The 20,200-nt window shown below is 36.7% G+C and overlaps 1 protein-coding gene across 9 annotated transcripts in view; it reads right to left on the bottom strand.

The window, feature by feature from the left end:
* LOC118745750 (serine/threonine-protein kinase WNK1) overlaps window positions 1–20,200 on the bottom strand; it is a 221,208-nt gene that overhangs the window by 114,575 nt on the left and 86,433 nt on the right. For 8 of the 9 annotated variants that reach the window (XM_036479394.1, XM_036479396.1, XM_036479399.1 and 5 more), the window contains 4 exons: window positions 14,828–16,631; window positions 13,412–13,584; window positions 10,680–13,356; window positions 10,430–10,558 (listed from right to left, as the gene is read on the bottom strand). In XM_036479394.1, the coding sequence (XP_036335287.1) occupies window positions 10,430–10,558; window positions 10,680–13,356; window positions 13,412–13,584; window positions 14,828–16,631 (4,783 nt within the window). Of the gene's footprint in view, window positions 1–10,429; window positions 10,559–10,679; window positions 13,357–13,411; window positions 13,585–14,827; window positions 16,632–20,200 lie in introns of those variants that run through there. The other variant, XM_036479397.1, reaches the window with a different exon arrangement.

Genomic DNA, 20,200 nt, shown 5'->3' with positions numbered 1-20,200 from the left:
ATGCTCATGGAAAAAAATTGTGGTTATTGGAAAAGGGGGCGTGGCACTTCCCATACAACCGATTTTTTCATACTGCATACCTCTGGAAGTGTTCACGATAGAGTACAGGAATTTGGCGATTAGGGTGTCCCTATCCTAAAATAATTTTCTCTATTTTTTCTTTTAGATCTTTTGGTATTTTTGTATGAAAAATCTAATATATAAAAATATCGTGTCACGGTGTTTGTGGTCGATTTCCTCCGAAACGGCGTAACCGATTTGAATGAAATTTTTTGTGTATATTTCGTAGGTATGACAATAGGGTGTAAAGTATGTTTCATACCGCTAAGTGAAGGGGACGTGGCACCTCCCATACAAACCAAATTTTTCACACTTTATATCTCTGCAAGTGTTCATAGTAGAGTACTGGAACTTTGTATGTCCAAGACATATAAAATCAAACGCATAGTCATGAAGAAAAATTTGAAAGAAGAAAAATTTGAAGAAAAAGGGGCGTAGCACCTCCAATGCAAACCGAATATTTCACACTGCATATCTCTGGAAGTGTTCATGGTAGAGTACTTGAACATGGTATGGAGATATGAGAAATCACTCCCATACTCTTAGGAAAAATTGTGGCTATTTTATAAGGGGGGTGTGGCGCCTATTAAATGGTACTGAAGCTATTACGTATCTTTGTATGCATATACAATTTTGCTAGGTTATTTAAGATGGTAATGGAAATATGCCTTCCGACAACCACCAAACCGTAATATTAGAAGATAAACGCGTCACTGAAAATCATGGACGTGAACTGTTGGTGAAAATGTTGTACCAAAATGTTTCAATACAAAAAATTAATTTTGGGCGGGGCGAAGTTCGCCGGGTCTGCTAGTATTATTATAATTTTTAGAAAATGGGCGTGACCCCGCCCACCTATTATGAAATGCTGTATCTCAGTAGCCCATTCACCAATCTCCACCAAACTCGTTACGAGCCTTATTTAGGGTCTAGCTAAGAAATCTGTTAAAAATCTAATTCATTTAAAATCGATGATCCCGATAACCACTCAGCAGAAAATAAGATTATGATACATTTTTGGATAATGGACATGGCGCCGCCCACTTATGACCACAAATGAGTAACTTGGTAACCGATTTATCGATTTCTACCAAACTTCTTCTTCTTCTTCTTTTTTGGCGCTGTAACCGCCTAAGCGATTTTGGACGAGTTCAGCAAAGCACGCCAGTCGTTTCTGCTCTGTGCCAACTGACGCCAATTGGAAACGCCAAGTGAAGCCAAGTCCTTCTCCACCTGATCTTTCCATCGCAGTGGGGGCCTCCCTCTTCCTCTGCTACCACCAGCGGGTTCCTAGTTGAATTCTTTCAGAACGACATGACCAAGCCAGCGGAGCCGCTGTATTTTAATTCGCTGCACTATGTCCATATCGTTGTAAAGCTCATACAGCTCATCGTTCCATCGTCTGCGGTACTCGCCGTCGCCAACGCGTAAAGGACCGTAAATCTTCCGCAAAATCTTTCTCTCAAACACACCAAGAGCCGCCTCATCGGATGTTGTCATTGTCCATGCTTCTGCGCCATATACCAGCACGGGCATGATGAGTGACTTATAGAGCGCGGTTTTCGTACGTCGAGAGAGGACTTTACTCCTGAATTGCCTACTCAGTCCAAAGTAGCACTTGTGGGCAAGAGTGATTCTACGTTGGATTTCAATGCTGACATTATTATCGGTGTTAATGCTGGTTCCCAAGTAAACGAAATTCTCTACTTTCTCGAAATTGTAACTGTCAACAGTGACGTGGGTGCCAAGGCGCGAATGTGCTGACTGTTTGTTTGATGACAGGAGATACTTCGTCTTGTCCTCGTTTACCACCAGACCCATGCGCTTTGCTTCCCTATCCAACTTGGAAAAGGCAGAACAGACTTCGCGGTTTTTGTTACCGATGATGTCGATGTCATCGGCATAAGCCAGCAATTGCACGCTCTTGTAGTAAATTGTTCCTGAGCGGTTCAGTTCTGCAGCTCTTATTATCTTCTCCAACATCAGATTAAAGAAGTCACATGAAAGGGAGTCGCCCTGTCTGAAACCCCGTTTTGCGGCGAACGGCTCGGAGAGGTCTTTTCCAATTCTGACGGAGCTGCACTTAATAAACCTGGTACGGAAAAGCAATTCGTTGAAAATTATTCAAATCGGACCAAAATTACATTCGCTTCCCGTATATCTAAATAAATTTCAAAAACACGGAAACTCTGATATCTCAATAACTGAAGACGCTAATTTACTTCAAGTTAATACTTACAACAATCTCTTAACAATAAGTAAGACTGCGTGACACCGCCCACTTTATGACTACAAGGTGTATTTCGGTAGCCACTTTAGCGATTTCCGCTAAACGTGGTTCAATTATTTCATTGAGTTTAACTCAGGATATTATCGAAAACGTTTGAAATCGGGAAAAAGCCCCTGCTTACGACATAATTTGATACGGGTATATAAAGTTCGGTTTCGCCCAAACTTATACCTCTTTACTTGCTTTTAATTATTTTCTTTTATAAATGGTACATAAATTTACGACTTAAAATAGTTATTTTTGTTAATAGCAATCAAATAAAACTGTATTAGGTTATAATTCATTTTAAAATTATAAAATATATTTAAAATAAACAACTAAATCTTTTAACAATAAAAAATAATGGAAAAAAGGTTGATAGAAAATGTGCTAAATCCACATTAAAAGAATAAAATCTTAAAGAGAAAATGTGGTAAGTCCGTAAAGAGCATATAAGTCTGCAACAGCTTTATTTGGAAATTGGCCGATTATTGGTACTAAAACAAGACGAACTAAGGAATAAAACTGCATTTACAGATTAGAAAAATATTGAAAACAAAAAAAGTTAGACGGTTTTTTGTCTCTCATGAAAAATAAAAAAAAAATGGACCTGCGAACTAAGCCAATGATATATGATAATATGTATAAGAATTTTATGTACTATTATATTACGAAATGTGTATTTTATTTATTATTGACTCTGCGTAGAATCAGGGGATCTATTTTATCAGGATGGCCGAGTTGTAGAAGTGTGCAAAGGGTTAACGTTAGTGGTGCCAAGCCAATTGTAAAAAGTAGATCATAAGTAATAGATTGTAAGCACTGTTATGTAGACTTACGAAGGACACTATTTTGGCAAGCGAAAAACAAGAAGAATAAAGACATTCTGGAACAATTGCGTAAAGCGGCCGGGTATTATTTTATTTGAATGCGTGCTTGCATATATATTTGCGTTTTACTGATTGTAAGTTGCTATCGCATACTACAAAGTGCTTTTTTGTTATCAGTCCGTGAATTAAAAAATAAATTTTCAATCAAGGAGACTGATCGTCGTTTCCGAATATTCCTGAAAACGAACACCGCAAAAAGAACTATTGATGTTATGGCAGTTTCAATTGCATTTAATGCATAAAAAATGCTGGTTCAGGCAGAGAATTGCATAGAGCGGGCGCTAAGTGGTTCCAAACCTAAAAGGAACGTATTTTAAACAAGATAAAAAATATTTTTTTTTTATTGATTTCAGGATTTTTCCACTTTTATCTGTTTTTCACCGAATAATATGTAAATAATTTTTTAATTTAGCGTTTTTTTTAATAAAAATAAATGATAAAAAACTTTAACACTTATTAATTATAAACAAAATAAAGAACATTTTGATAAACAGTAAAGCCTCCTTTCCGGTCTGTTATCGGAGCACTTCGAAACAGGGTGTCCAGATTTAAACAATCTGAATTTGAAAAAAAATCGCCATTTTTTTTTTTTTAATAAATTTCATGAAATCGATTTAACAAATCTTTTATTTTAAAGATGAGATCTTGTTATAATATAGTTTTTAAACCCCAAAACGAATATAATACCTTCAGAGGGTAATAATAAATAACACAAATAACTTTTACTTATAATAGTGATGTACACACAATTTTCTTTCAAAATACGCATACTTTTAAAAATATTTGTTTCAACACATTTTGCAATATGACTGCGCAATTACTAAATTTATTATAACTCATATTAATTAATATTAAATAAAAACCTATAATAAGGCGAGATCAGCTATTTCCACAATTTCTTAAAAATCACATTTCTGTTTTTGTCATATATTGAGCTATTCAACCTGTTTGATATTGGAAACGTTTTGCAGAAGAAACTATTAGCCTTCATATAACACTTTGTTCGAACTATTGAATTAAGGCTTTCCAACCTCATCCTATTTCGAATCTTAGTTTTTGTTGAATTCATTACGGAAAAAACGCGCTCAACAAAGCATGTGAGTGCGTCAAGGATAATAACATGAATTTCCTTATATTTCCAAACATTTTATTGTCTGTTCGTCGGAGTCGGAGTTCTGAGAAAAGTTATTCCATGGGAAAGTTAAAAGATTTAAATATTCAGTTTCCGCTGCTTTTCCTTTCTTCAAAGTCGAATAGTGAATTGGGAGTTAAAAGATTTAAATATTCAGTTTCCGCTGCTTTTCTTTTCTTCAAAGTCAAATAGTGAATTGGGAGGTCCCTGAAACACGCGTTCTTGTGATTACACATACTTTTCTGGTGACAAAATCAAAGCTTTTTTAAAAGTTCTTCGATTAGGGTGATTAAACATTTTTGACAGTCTTTTAATATGCTTCTTAAGTCAAGTTTATCACGCAGTTTATTAGCCTCTTTTGTAAAATTATCGTGGAAAACTAAGTTTTGTATATTTTTATAATTGGAAAAAATGTATTTGAAGGGAAAAAATCGCCAAAAATCGCCAATGGCGATTTCCTAAATTTTTACGCGCAAATATCCAAAAAAAAAATTGCCAAATTGGCGCGAAATCGCCAAATCTAGACACTCTGCTTCGAAAACACCCGTCGTGGTTATCATCGGAGGATTTAAGGAGTCCTTCTCACAAAATTATAGGTGTAGGTAGAGTGTTCGCTTTTTGGGGGATCGAAATCACTTTTTTAAGTAGTCCTAAAGGTACACTTTTTTCATATATATTGAGAATGCTGCGCGCATGCTCCTTTGGGACTCTTTTCGCAGCCTCCCTAGGAGCATCAACGCATCGTACGGACTCCGCTGGTATGCTGGATACAATATTTTTTAACAATTTAATTTAAAAAAAAAAATAACTTAAAAGAGGTCATTGCCGACGAACTGTTTTAAACTTTCGATAAATGTGTGTGTCGATAAATTTAAATTTTCTTTTGTGAGTTAGAGATGGTCGAGAACTCTTCGACCCAGACTCAAAAATTAAGATAAGTACAATAAGAGACTATTTTGTGAGATGTAAGTAATCAAAACCACTTGAAGGATTGAGCAATTTCGTGTCCAAAAAAAGCAATGTACGATAGTTAATAAGGAAGTGGTTAACATGTTGCCTTGATAAGACTATAGCATCGATACTGTCGTTTCTGAATATCCACAGGAGCAAGTAAGATTCGCCACAGAATTCTTAAACCCTCTAACACTTTTTAATTCTTCTTGATTGAGTAGCCATTTATAATGAAATTTTCAGCTAGAGAAGCGAAGTGACTGAAAGTCACAATTTATACCTATAAGTACCTTTCTTAACTGAGATGACTAACCTTTCAAAATTGTTCGAAACAGCTAAAGAAAACTCAACTTAAAAGGTAGAACCAAGGCATATCAAACAGGTATTAGAGCAAAAACCACACTTATGTTATTTTGTTGTTGCTTCTCTTATCTAAAGTGTAAAGGCTGTTCTTATTTTCTTCTTGTAAATCAAAGACTACCATGTGAAATACAAAAAAGTAAATATTAAAAACTACATTTGGGAAAAAACTGGTGCGACTTTCTTTCTTAGTAAATTTTGTTTGCTTCTCGAAGCATTGATCCATAATTTGCAGGGCCCAGGAGGCATCAGCGTTTGTGCTGCGGAGTTAAGTGAACGTTCCAAAAGTTGCTTTTCAATCGCTTGTTTTGTATGGGAAAAGGTTTCACATGCAAAAAGATTTTGACAATTTATATTTTTTGTGAGAAGAAATTAAAAATATTTGACATTTAGAGACCGAACAATTTCAAATAAAAAACAAATCAGCTTCTCTACTGATACTATGTTCAATGTGCCTTGGGTAGAACAAAATATTGCAAAGGCCCTTATTATGAGTTGCATTCGATTTTCGATCTTCGCTGGCTATCGAAGATCGAAAGTGAAATTTGTATTATGAGCTATGCAAGCGTGTCGAAATTTTCGTTGAGTATCGAATTTTCTGTCGAACAGAATTTGCTTTCGTTGGTGTAGGGAAGTGTTAGAAAATTGTGAAAATTTTATGATTTTGCATTTGTTTCCTTACTTTTTGGCGGCTAGACACTAATTTGGAACATTTTTTATTAATTTCATGCCGTTCTAACGTCGTGGATACTAAACACAAGCTCGAAAGGCTGGTTTTACTTGTGAAAAAAACCCACTGCTCCGTTGGCACGATCTCTGAGAACAAAATCATAGAGCTGTTTATAGTTTTAATATATTTTAAATAGATTTGGATCACAAAATTTCTTAAATATATTGTATGTCAAAATATATTCGAAAGACTACACTTAAACTCCCTTAAACGTTTTCTGCTCCTGGCTAGTTTTCTAAGCTCTCATCCTCTAACGAATCGTTCAACCAGAACTCCGTTGTACTCATTTTTACCACGTTTTTATAAACTCGCTTTCTTTTTTATTTCGTTTTTATTTGCACAAATTTACATAAATATGTATAAGCACGCTATTTAGTTTGCTCGATTCGTAAACAAAGCTTCTCAGCGGTGAAAAATACAACCTAAACGAGCGAAATTCACAATAGTGCTATTCTTCACCGAATGAGTGCTATAATACCAAATGAAAATTCGTTCGATCAGCACTTTCGACCACAGTCGAAGATCGAATGCAACTCATAATAGGGGCCAAAGAAGTACATTTGATTGTACTTCGAAGTACCACGTACAACGGCTGAAAAAGAAGTACTGTACTTCCGAAATAAGTACGGTTGGTCACAATAGGCCTCCCATACAAACGACATTTTTCATACTGCACATCTCTGGAAGTGTTCACGGTAGAGTACAAGAATTTGGTATGGAGATATAAGAAATCAATCACATAGTCATGACGAAAAATTGGAGCTATTGGAAAAAGGGGCGTGGCAACTCCCATAAAAACCGAATTTTTCATACTGCATATCTCCGGAAGTGTTCATAGTACTCAACGCAAACATGGTATGGAGTAGAGCTGGGATACTATCGAATGTAATATCGATAGTTGAAAACTGTTGCCACAATCGATAGTTTTTGAAAACTATCGATGTCGGTTTTAGAAAGACTTCACAATGTCTCTTCTTTATATCTCTACATATTACATTAATTTTTTTCATGCAAGAAAATACACAACACAGTCGGCAAAAAAAAAAATTTAAGTCATTGGGATTTTTAGCAACTATAAGCTTACACTGAGTTATAGTAAAATTAAATAATCTATAAAACTGCTTGCACAAAATTTTTATGGAAATTCGAATTAAAATCTTGAATTTTTAATTATATTGTAGATTTTTATGTTTTGTTTAACTTTTATAAAAAATTAGTAGACACAAAATAAACAAAAAAAAAAATAGTCAAAACTGCTGTTGTGGTGCTATTATTTTGAACAGTACTATATTCGTTTTCTTATAATATGGTAAAGTGTTAATTATTTCCCTTGTCCGGATTTTGATATGCGGCCCCGATTTGATCTCAGTTGAACTGTTATAAGAATGAGTTGTCAATTTAAACGAATATCTTTTATTTTGTTTGTTTTGTAGTATTATAAATGTATAAATGTATAAAAAATAAATTCAGATTTTGCCTGTCGTTATTCAAGGGGATGCAAGGGTATGTATATAAGTTATATAATTCAGACGCATAAATAAATAAGTTTATTTTATTAAATATTATAAGATGTTACTTTTGATGCACTCAAATTAAAAAAAAAATTATACAATCTCTTTAGTTTACAAAGTAATTTATTAATTTTATAAATTTATTATTTATTTAATTTTCAAGCAATTGAGCGATTCAATTCAATACCTTTCACGACGATAGTACTATCGATGTTTTCAACTATCGTTTCGAAAACTATCGAGTGGCGGTACAATCAATAGTATCCCAGCTCTAGTATGGAGATATATGAAATCAGTCCCATACTCTTAGAGAAAATTGGAAATATTTGAAAAGGGGCGTGGCGCCTTTCAAACGCACTGAAACTATTAAGTATCTTTGTATGCATATACACTTTTGCTAGGTTATTTAAGATGGCAATGGAAATATGCCTTCTGACAACAATCAAGTCGTAATATTAGAAGATAAATGCGTCAGTGAAAATCATCAACGTGAACTGTTCGTGAAAATGTTGGACAATTCAATACAAAAACTAATTTTGGGCGGGACAAAGTTCGCCGGGTCTGTTAGTTTATTATAAAATTCATGGAATTAAATGTAAACTAAAAATTCCTTGTAATTTTCATTTAACGTTCCGTCACAGCGATTTGTTTTGAATTCAAGTGTCATTTTTTATATACTATTACTCGGCTTTCCTTGTTTTTTATACATCTGTACTGTAATGTTTGCGGAATGCACTTGTCAATCAGTGTTGCCGCTTTGATAATTTTTTACCAAAATTGGTAATTTTTTACCAAAATTGGTAATTTTTTTCTTTATTTATCAAATTTGGTAATTTGGTAATTTATTTTTCAGTTTGGTAACTTTTTCGATTGAGTTCTACATGTGTCAAAACCAGTTCTGATTCCACATTAGGAAGTTCCTTTTCCTTTTAGAGAAATACCAGATAGTCTTGAAAGTTTTGCAAGGCGGAAAGTTCTTAGGCGTTCCTTGGTGACTAGAATTGCTTGATCTCTAACAAACTGCCTGAAAGGGCCTATTGCTATATGTACCGTGATTTCCAGAAGGTTGCGGATGGTTTCCTTGTCATCAGCTTTGCAATTGCCATCAATATTGCAGCGTAACCCGGCAATCATATGAGTAAAATTCGGTGTAAATATGTGCGTTCAAAAAGCTACGGCATTCAGTAGGGGACTTCACTTTTTCTATGTACGTGTCGAAAGCTTTCAGGAAATTATGCGCCTAATAATCATATGTTGCAATAAACCGTATCTGTGACGGTGTGAATGATCAGATGTCTTCAGTTGCTTTATGGCCTGAGCTTTATATGGATGGAGATGTATATCCAAATGCAAAATATACCATTATGAGCTATAATAGCCCGAACACAATGAAAACGACTAGCTACGGATCACAGCTGTCAAATTATTTTAACACGTACTCTTATCTAGATAATTATTTTATTTTGGCGACGACCGGGCTACCCGACGGCTGTGGTTGTCGTTCCCACGACAGTCGGGTCGGTTGTCGTTCCCACGACACTCGGGTCTACGTAACCGGAACGACCCAGATTTATATTTGGCCAAGGACTGTCACTCCAGCAACACTCCCCAAAAAGTCTTTGGGGAATTTGTATGCTGCTACAACAACAACGGCTGTGGTTGTGGCCAGATTAGATCCCTTTCTATTTTTCCAGCGACAGATGAAGAACCTTATCCTCCTCTTTTATGTCAAACTCATACAAATTCATGATGTCGCTGCCGCGTTCAAAAAAATCATATCGTCATTGACAAAGCGTTTAGATAATGAAGATAACTGTGGGCCGTAGCTCGTCGCTTTCAATGTGTTCAGAACTGCAGACAGTAACATGTTCTTAAAACAACGCGCAATCGACAAATTTGTTTCTTTGCCCACACTTAGGTTTGAAATCCTTACCAAGCGTTTCTATTGTTGTGACTTTTACCGTTCCGTAGATATATAAATTATAGCTCAATGGAGCATTACTTGCCTAAAAAGTTTGGTGTCTTCGGATATATGTACAGACACAGTTCTGCACATAAATAAGTTTGGTACTTTTTTTTGAATTTGGTAGCTTTTTCTAGTGATTTTGGTTAAAAAAAAAATGTGGTATCACTGCTGCCAATATAGAAGTATTATATATATTATGATAATATAGCAATAAATAATTATTACTTATTGTCAACCCAAATCATTCCGTTGTGAGCAAGCATGGTAATGACCAAAAATAGCATATACGCAGCTTCTCAAACTAAACAGCTTAAATAAATTAATTATATCTGCTCCATTTATTGCTATCATTAATACTAAAAACTAACGTTACTTCTGAATGTTACCTTTATATTCAATGATATTTTATGTTTATAGGTGACAAATGAAACTCAAAAAAAGATTTGTACCCCTTTACTTCCGGTCCCTCATATATTAAATGTTTTTAAGCATAAAAAATTCAATTCTATAGTTCCAGTTATTGCTTACATATTAGTACATAAATAGAAAAGCTCACGTACCTTCTCAATATTACGGCGATATGCTGGCTCTGGCAACCGATGGGGATGTAATTGAACTTGCTGTATTATGTCGTTGATCATTTCAACAAAAACCAGGGATTGATTTGGTGCTAATAGGTCTTGAGCAACCTGTAAAAGCAACCAAAATCAAAAAACAGCAATGGCATTAGTGACTTACATACGTATATGGTGTTAATACTTTTTCGAAAACCTCTCGCTTTCTATAGATAAAATTGCATAGCGCTCTTACCAGTTTGCTAGCAACTTCATTCGGATTTACGTCGCGTACGTCAAACTTAAAGGTTATTGTTTTTGGTTTGTTTTCCATATGACAGTTAATAACAGTGCCATGATCTACACCGGTCACACTTAACTTTGGTACACGTTCAGCGCCGATACGAGTAGATCGTCTACATTTTTGAGCACGCGTTGCCTGCTTTTCCTCATTATGTAATTGAGTATTATTGTTAACATTTGTTGATGTCGTTGTTGTGATGCTGCCACTAACAATTGTTGTTTGTGGAATGCCTTTTTTGGCTGAAGGGTCAGTAGATTTCTGACTAGACGCAACTGTAGTAGAAACAACGTTTTTAACAATTTGCGCTTGTGTGTAAGTCGGTGAAGGATGATTGGTTGTTGGGGACATTGGCTTTTGCTGTGACGTTGGAGATTGTATTTGTTGATATTGAGATGAAGTCTGTGTATGAAATTGTTGTTGCTGTTGTTGAGTTTGTTGGTGCTGTACAAATTGTTGATTCATTGTTCGCAGCGGCTGTAAATTTTGTTGTTGAGTGCCTTGTTGCGGTTTAGTTGTTTGCTGTTGTGGTTGAACCTGTTGTTGAGGTAACTGATGAGTATTATTGATTTGTTGGTGACTGCATACATTTTGCTGTTGACTGCATACATTTTGCTGTTGACTGCATACATTTTGCTGTTGACTAAGATTCTGCTGTGCCATAACTTGCTGCTGCTGCAGTAACTGATTTTGCTGATTATGAGCGACCTGTGCGGGAATCATCTGCTGTGGTTGGGCACTTTGTTGTTGCTGTTGGTGAGTAATCTGCTGTTGTTGCGCAATTTGTTGCTGCTGAGCTAATTGCTGCTGGTGTTGAGTAACCAGCTGTTGAGCTACTTGTAGCTGCTGCATTGTTTGTTGTTGTATCTGATTAGATTGCTGCACCATTGGTTGATATTGTGTAACTATTTGTTGTTGAGCTGCTGCTTGTTGCTGCTGAATGTGCTGTTGTTGCTGTTGTACATGTTGTTGAATTTGGATTGTCTGTTTCTGTTGAATATTAGGCGGTTGGTTTACTTGTTGAGGCATTTGTGTTACTATTTGTAGCTGCGCGGTTTGTTGTTGAATTTGAGCTGTCTGTTGAAATGACGGCTGCTGACTTACTTGTTGAGGCATTTGATGATTATGCACAACCGGTTGAAGTCTTTGCTGTTGTTGGTTTAGTTGCTGTTGCTGTACTAGCTGTTGCTGTATTAACTGTTGTGTCATTTGTTGTTGCTGCTGTACAAATTGCTGCATCGTTTGGGGTTGTGAAGTTGGTGCCCCAACTGAATTCGACGAGGGTACGGAAGCCGTAACTGGTAATGACATAGAAACGGACACTTGTTGGTTTATGAAATTCTGCCCGGAAGGACTAAAAGGCAAATTTGGCTGCGTAGAAGGTGATATTATTTGCAATGCTGATGTATCTTGTATTGGTGTTGTCGAATTTTTAAGTGACGCCATCTGTGGTTGCTGAATGAAATGTAGAGCAGTCTGCATACTTCCAGAGGAAATTATTGATTGAGATGGTACCATTTGCGCATTTTGGTGCTGGTAATAATTTTGCTGCTGTTGTTGGTACGAAACTAAGGAATCAGAATTTTCAGTTGAGTTTTCTAGTTCAGTCTTTCTGGCGCCCTCTGTAGTAACATTTGGTTCACCCTCAGTCAATGAATTATTTTTAGCTTTGAATTGTTTATTCAAATGCTCATCATCTTCTGACTCCACTTCTCCTTCCCCTTCGTCGTCTTCTTCTTCCTCCTCTTCAACATTAGGCGCCAACAATTCCATTTGTTTTTGTAACGCTAATTTTTCCAATCTAGATTTCTCGTTTTGCAACTGTAACTGAGTTTGTCTTTGCATTCTTTCTTTCAGCAATGAAAAAACTTGTACCTTTAGCAATCGTACAACAGCACGCGAGTCTTCGTCTGTTATAATATTTTCTTGTGTCATATCTTGACAAATTTGTTCGCAGTCGTCTTTTTTTATATCATACTCGAACTGGATAGCCTCATTTTCTTTGTGTTTAGAAGATCGTTTTTTTGGATCAAGAAAGCGTAGTCTAAATTCTATTATGTTATTTTCGGGATTACTCAAAAACGCTTCAGTGGCGGTTGGCTCAAGGCGTATGCCAATGTCTTCTTCGAAAAACTCCGAGATAAGAAGATCTTTACAACTCGGTCTATCCTCTTTTTTCAGTTCTATACATTTTTCAATAATCTCACGGACTTTAGGATCTTCTACTTTTGACAGCGCTGCAGGTTTTATTCCCGATATTACTTTTTTGTATATTTGAGCAGGACCTTTACACTCGCTGTACGGATACTCAGATACCGCCATTTCTAACATACACATACCAAAAGCGTAAACATCTACTGACTCGTCATAGTGTTCTTCGTACATTTCAGGCGCCATGAATTCAGGGGTTCCAATCACAGATTTGGCATGTGAACGGTTTTTCAATGTTGCTAGTCCCAAGTCCCCAATTTTCACGCTTCCCGTTGTACCAGTTATAAATATATTATCACATTTTAGATCACGATGAATGATCGGTAACGGGCGGGTATGCAAAAAATGCAGCCCCTTCAGTATTTGTCTACACCAAGATTTCAGTACTTTTGGATTTATCTTCTTAAAGCGTTTAAGGTATCTGTGTGGAAATATTTGTGATAATTTAAATTAGTTTTCATATGTTAATTGCTTACGATTTTAATGTTCCTGAGAGCATTAGTTCAGTGACTAAAACAATGTTCTTTCTTCGAGAAATGGAGTTTTCCCAATATGTGTAGAAGCGTACTATATTGGGATGTTGCAGTTTCTTCAACATGTCCGCCTCTTCACGGAATCGCATTCGTTCGCTTTTTTTTACTTGCTTATCCTAATAAATAAGATATGACTCAAAAAACATGTATTTTTAATGCGTTGGCAAACTACTGTACTACACACCATGGCTGTATATGAGTTGAAATTAAAAAGTATGACATTTAAATAAACTATAATAGATGACATTTTTCCGAAATGTTGCAGAATACAGACCAGACGACCAGAGGTTTTCTAAGCGGGCTCCTTTCTCGGCAAAGACAGACAGAAGTTGCCACACAAACCTAAAAATTATACATAATATCGTCTCATCAAAAGACCATAAAGGTATTATATACACGCAAAGAGCTACTGGGTTATACTTGACGTTTAGATAGACAGATAGCTGGTTATAGCACTGCGACCGGTAGGTCTATTGTGCTCTCTTATAACTGATATGGAGACACACCATACTGAAGTTACTGCTAACGAGAAGGCGGGAATTTTGCAACGAAGGTCTGTTTTTAAAGTGGTAAAAATAAAAGAAGTGTCAATTTTTCTGCAGTTACAAGCAGGACCGGGCTATAAACGGGACCGTAGATAGTGAAGTCGTTGACAAAAACACGTAGTGCAAGGTTCTAGGATTATATGCAGAGCATATGATAGCAAGCGCAATAGTGTTCTTTGATTTCTAAAGAGGGAGGCTACCAGTTGGCGTGAGACACTGTTGGTTGGTTTCACTTGCATTTATGTTGGCTCTTACAGTGCTAAATTTTTCCTGATAGGCGGAACTAGTGAACCGATTTTGCAGCACATGCCCATTCAGTGTTCAGTCCTTAAAAGGATGCAGCTTAGTCTAGTGGTAATAGGTTGTTTACTGAATCTGGAAGCAGCTGCTAAAAGTTGTTCCAGTTTGCAAAGCGCGCCGCGATGTTCTTTAGCATTGCTCCTAATTCCAGGGATTAGATGTGTAATTTGTTCATAGTATTTATGGTAAGTCTAACCTATTATAAAATAGGTGCTATCATCATCAATACAAAATGTCTTTTTTGATACGTTTGGAAATTACGTTAATTAATTCCGAAATACATTCCTACATCAAAATCCAAAGCCACATCTTAAAAAGCACGAAGTTTGTTAGAATGTTCACAGCAGCTCTGTAAGCATTTTCTATGTATGTTTAAATTTTTTAAATGTGGCAAATACTGCCTTTCGTATTGATGGTGAAGTTATGAGTATATATACAAAAAATAATAATTATTACTTTCTTGGTGTGTAGTAATTGTCTGCAATCAACGCGTTATTTGAATTAATATATATACCAATAGTTCACACCATGCAACTGCGACTCCAGTTTCAGTGTCTAAGCCACGGTAAACAGTCTTAAAGGAACCGCGACCCACTTCCTTATCGTATTTGAAAAAGCGACCACAAGGTGACATAGCGACTGGCTCATCGTCATCGTCTTTGTGACTGCTCTTCGTAGTTGTGATTGTCGACTGTGTGGAAGTTGTAGGTTTTGATGTACTTGCAGGTACTACAGTGGACGTTGGGACAGGAGTATGTACTACATCTTCAAAGCTGGCGCGTCCAGCGCTTTTCAAACTAGCTTTTGGAAATATACTACTCTCTGCTAAGTACTCCTCAATCTTTTCTTCCACCTTAAACCCTACACGCTTTCCTGTCGCCGTCGTCACAACATTATTTTCTTTTAAGTTATCCGGTTCAACGGGGAGTCTTTCATCTTTTTTTGAAATCTGTGATGTGTGTGATATTTTAGTATCAGAATTGCTAGTGCGGGTAGGTGTACGAAACTGTTTCTCTAGGTGTTCTGCCTCCCGTGAGAGCATCTCAATATTATCATCGTAGTCACGAGGAAACTCCGTTTCAAACTCAAGATAATTAGTATTGACATTTCTAGCCGATTGTTCAACATTTTTTCTGATAAAACGCATTGGGTTAAACCTTTGGACAGCTGTACAAATTGGTGGCGTGATAAGAGCATTGTCTGAAGCTGAAGACATAAGCATACTAGATCTGTCGAAATTCAGATCCACTTTTTGTGCCATTTTGTTTGATTTTTCCTTACTATCTTCAAATGACACAGTGCCTACACGACGTGTAGCGGAAACTGACGGAGTCTCGTTTGTCTTTTTTGTGTCTTCCATAACGCACTCTGTTTGGTTTTTAATCACTGCAGTGCAGTATTTTCCATTGCCTACGAATTCCTTATCTCTTTGGTTAAAACTAGAAGTTGCTAAGTTAGTGCACGTTGGTTTCGTTTTAATAAGGTTGATTGGCAAACTTTCTGAAGGATCAACCAACTGCTCTTCTTTCCGAGTACGAATTTTATGTGTTGCACTTCCTATGCATACAAATGATGCAGAGGATGATAATGATGGAGACTTACTTCTGCTGCCGGTCGATATTGGCGATCCGATAGTGTCTGACACTAATTTGTTTGATGTAAAAATCTGTTTAACACTACCATTAAATAACTCGTCGATTGAAGATGCTGATTGCACTGTTTTTTGCAGACGGTTTTGGCTTTGAAAAGTTGTAAGCCCAGTATCTTTATCAAACTCTGTTGTCCTGGAACCACTTTCGTTGTCAGTATTATAGCAAGCGGCAACAGGTTTTTTGCATACAGTTAAATTCTTCCTGCGCACAAAACTGCTCGATTTACTTGAAGAAAGGCTTATATTAGCGGTATTTGCACGACTTTGTTCGCAATTTGTAGTCAATGTGCTGCCTGAAAACTTCTTTAGGACCCGGTTAAGAATATTCTGTTTCTTTTCAGAGCGTGTTATAGGTTGACGTATCTTCATCCAGCGTTGCAAAAAGTGTGATGACGATGACGGTTTTACAGAAATCGATTCTGAATGCTGCCTGTGTTGTTGATGACGGTGACAGTGTAGATGACGTGAATATTGTGCTGAATACTGATGTGAATTTGCTACATTACCCGAGTTTTCACTGCAGCGTGAGTAGCTGCATTCTTTTTTCAAAGAAATTTTCACTTGTGGATTCAGTACGTGCTGTGATGTAATTAGTGAAGTCTCTTTAGTTGATTTTCTGATATCGTCTTTCTTACTAATACTAAAACCGCTTTCAGTCGTAAGACTCCTTGAAATACAAACACGAGAAAAGTTTAAATAAACAAATTAAATGTGTGTATATTTTAGTATTAACATAACATAAATGCTTATACTTATAAGTTGTAGGCATGCAAGGATTTTAACTTAAATTATAAATTATTGTCTGGGCTTTTTCCTCTCCAAATCGATTATTTATAAATAACATTATGCAAAATGTGTTATGATTGTACCAAGCATGATGCGTGCAACTTAATAAACTTAAAAACTGGAAGAAGCCATGATCGTGGGATGACTCGAACTACATTCTTTTTAATTACTTATTACTTCCCAGCTTTTATTTTAACGAGGTAAAACGGTTAATGTAATCAGTGGTGTGGCGGAAATATATGGAGGCTCAGACGTTTTCGGCGTGACTAATTACGAGATATCAGAAGTGTGACGGTGAATTTGCAAAAAGTGCTTATTCAAAAAACTATTTATAATTTTAATGTATCCAAAAACTTAATGATACTTTCTCCCCTTACCGCATTAAGGGTAAATTTAAAGTCAATCCCATCTCAAGTCACTAAATTTGAGACTAGCAATTAGTGACTTTTTTTGTGCCAGCCGCAATAGCCGAGTGGGCAAAGCACTAGAGTGCCACTCGAGAGATCCGAGTTCGAATCCTCCTCGGGGCAGTGGATTTTATTTTGTATTTATTTTTTATTTATTTTTTTATTTTTTATATTTTTTTTATTTATTTTTTAATTTTTTTAATTTTTTTACATAATCATTCCATTACAATGTTTTGAAAACAAAAAATAAATTTCCTAATGAAATTGTTGTTGAACAAATATTTCCTTGCTTCGTCTTCGCGTTTTTTAAATAAAATAGAAGGCAATTATATTTTCCTCTATATTTTTCTTTGTGCCCGGCTCAGAGCCAGCTACAAATTAGTGACTTTTTTTTAGACTAGAGATGTGAGATATCCTACAGAATACAAAATAGTCTCAAAATCGATGTTCATCACTATTAGTGTATAGAGACTGCTTACTGAATGCCAGGGTAAATAGTTATTTGAATGGGGTATTGTGGGGCTTTTAGGTAGCAGTTATTGTTAGTTGCTCTACTAGTTACGATTTAATTCCTACTCGTTCGTTAGTTGTTTGTTTGTTTGTTGTTAGCGGTCACTGTGCAACGTGAGCAACGAATGCATAAAATGGGGTAACCAGTCCGTATAGGGCTTGGGTCACTGCAGAAAGAGAGCCAGTTTCAGTGGAACCACTCCGACGTATTAGGTTTAAGAGTCCACTGAAGCTTGCTGCGTTTGTTCACCATAGGTGTGGTTGCAAACGAGGTGTGACTGCAGGCAAGTTTCATTCTTGGGACAAGTGGCTCGCTTTGTAAATATACATTTTCCCGAAATTCTTCATAAATCTGGACGGATGCCTTATTTACGACCCACCGATATCCAAGATATGTGATGCGAGTGGCAAGATAAGGAAAGCAAATGGCCTAGCGACGCCTACTACAGCCACCAAGTAAAGGAGCACAAATCAGTGTTGGAGAATGACTTCTTCACCAGGCACTGTCTTTCGCGCCGGTGGATGAGAGACCCTACACATTCTGCATCTAATCGATATTCTCTAACATCTCTCTGTGTGTTTCATGCATATACGAATTGCGCCAGCTAGGCTGTGCTTTCAACGCAGTCTCACTCATTAAATCATTTGAATGTGTTAGTATGCCGACCACTGAAGTTATTGATATAGGGAGGTGAAGAGGGAATCGAGACGCAAGTACTTTCCGGAATAAAAATAGACACCCAATTACGCGAGTGTCGTCGTGCTCGAGATGCTGCCCTACAGAAAAAGTGCCAAAAATACTATCAGAAAGTTAGCCGACTCATGGAAGATTTCAAGATCAGGGTAAATTACCGTTAAGAGAACCGGGAGGTAGTGTCCCATATTCCGTGTGATAAAATTAAGGAGGGAACACTTCCCTCACCGCTGAATGATAACACTAAAATAAACAGGAGAGATGCTTTTTGGAATCGATGGACTAAACCCCGACTATGATGAGAACGTCTGAAGAACGAAACCGCTGGAAGTTGCGGCCCACCAGCTGAGTTATTGAAGTACAGCGGCGAGAAGTTGGTTAGCTGCATGCATCAACTTTTAGGTAAAAATATGGTCGGATGAACGTATTTCAGACGTCCGCAATTTAAGTGAGGTCTGCCCAATCCACTACGGTGACTCCGCCTTGTACGACAACTAACATCCTTTTCCTTTTGGCTTCTCAGTTTGCCTTTAGCCCTATCAAATACACCATAGACTAGGTTTTCACCATACCTCAAATCTTAGTTTATTAGAAAACCAGTATTAACACCGATAATAATAAGAGTGTTCGCTATGCAAAAAACTTGTACAACTTGGTACCAATTGTTACCAAATCGTGTTCGTTTGGCCAAAAACCCAGTAAAACTTGCAAGGAGAGAGCCCAATTTTGACATTTCATTTGGAGGGGAAGTTGCACATTCTTGTTGGGAAAATTTTTGTTTATGTAAATATTTGTTTATGCAATTAATTTTATTAATTCGAAATATTTGAAAGGTACTCGGGTGAAAAAGCTGTATTCGTAATAGGAACGCAGTCGACACCACTGCCGATATAGGAAATCCGACAGTGACTTCCACAAACAAATTGAGGCGTATGTTGAAGAAAGTCAGAATAAGATGAAATTAACATATAGGTCCCAAGAATGATAGAATACAAGATTGCGCCGATTGCAGCAGAATTCGTGAGAGAGAGAGTTTAGAAAAAACTTTCATTACTAATTTATATGATATCGGCTAAAACACTTGAACTTATCGCAACAGAGAAATATTATTTTATCAGTTTTAACCCCAGTCGATCCAAGGTTCAAGAGAAATACTTTGGCGGATGAAGAAGCCTTTCAGTTAGCGACAAGTTTCGGATCGATATCGCACTTGTTGACGTAAAAATATTTCATATCATACGTCAACAAAACCGATACCGATTCGAAAATTGTCGCTAACTGGTTACAGAATATGTCGCTAACTGGGTACAGAGTCTGCCTACAAAAATGATATCGTCCGATTCAGCTGGAACAAAAATGCTTCAAACAAGTAAGAATTTCTCTGTATTATGGCCCCGAACCCACATATATACATCTTTCATTTGAATCAGTATTGGAAGCTCTATTGGCTCCTACATTCGGGTTTTGATAGGCGAGTCTCCCCTGAACCGTTTTTTCCATATTTTTGGCCTATGTGCGCTTTTATTCGAAACCTAAATGTTTCGGTACCGAGTATCGAGAGTATTGGACACTTAAAAAGTATTGACTCAGCACATCACTACTGCTGTCATCTCGACTGTGACGTCAGCAAAACAGCTGATTCTGTCAAATTCACTGAGAGCCGATTAGCGGTATCGCCATCGGCGCCACCTTCTGTATTCTCTCCACCGTGTATAGGTCCTGTTTTGGTTCCACCTGAAGTAATTAAAAAAAATTTATTATGCTCAAAATGCAACCGTGGACACCAGCTGGCAGCGAAGCTTGCAAATGTTTGATAATTCCTGTTCGCGCAAAACTTAG

Source organism: Rhagoletis pomonella, unplaced genomic scaffold (assembly GCF_013731165.1).
Source record: "Rhagoletis pomonella isolate Grant_MI unplaced genomic scaffold, Rhpom_1.0 Rhpom_scaffold_00009, whole genome shotgun sequence".
In the NCBI taxonomy this organism is placed as follows: domain Eukaryota; kingdom Metazoa; phylum Arthropoda; class Insecta; order Diptera; family Tephritidae; genus Rhagoletis; species Rhagoletis pomonella.
Note: the sequence above shows the minus strand (reverse complement) of the source record. Positions and strands in the feature narration are given on the sequence as shown.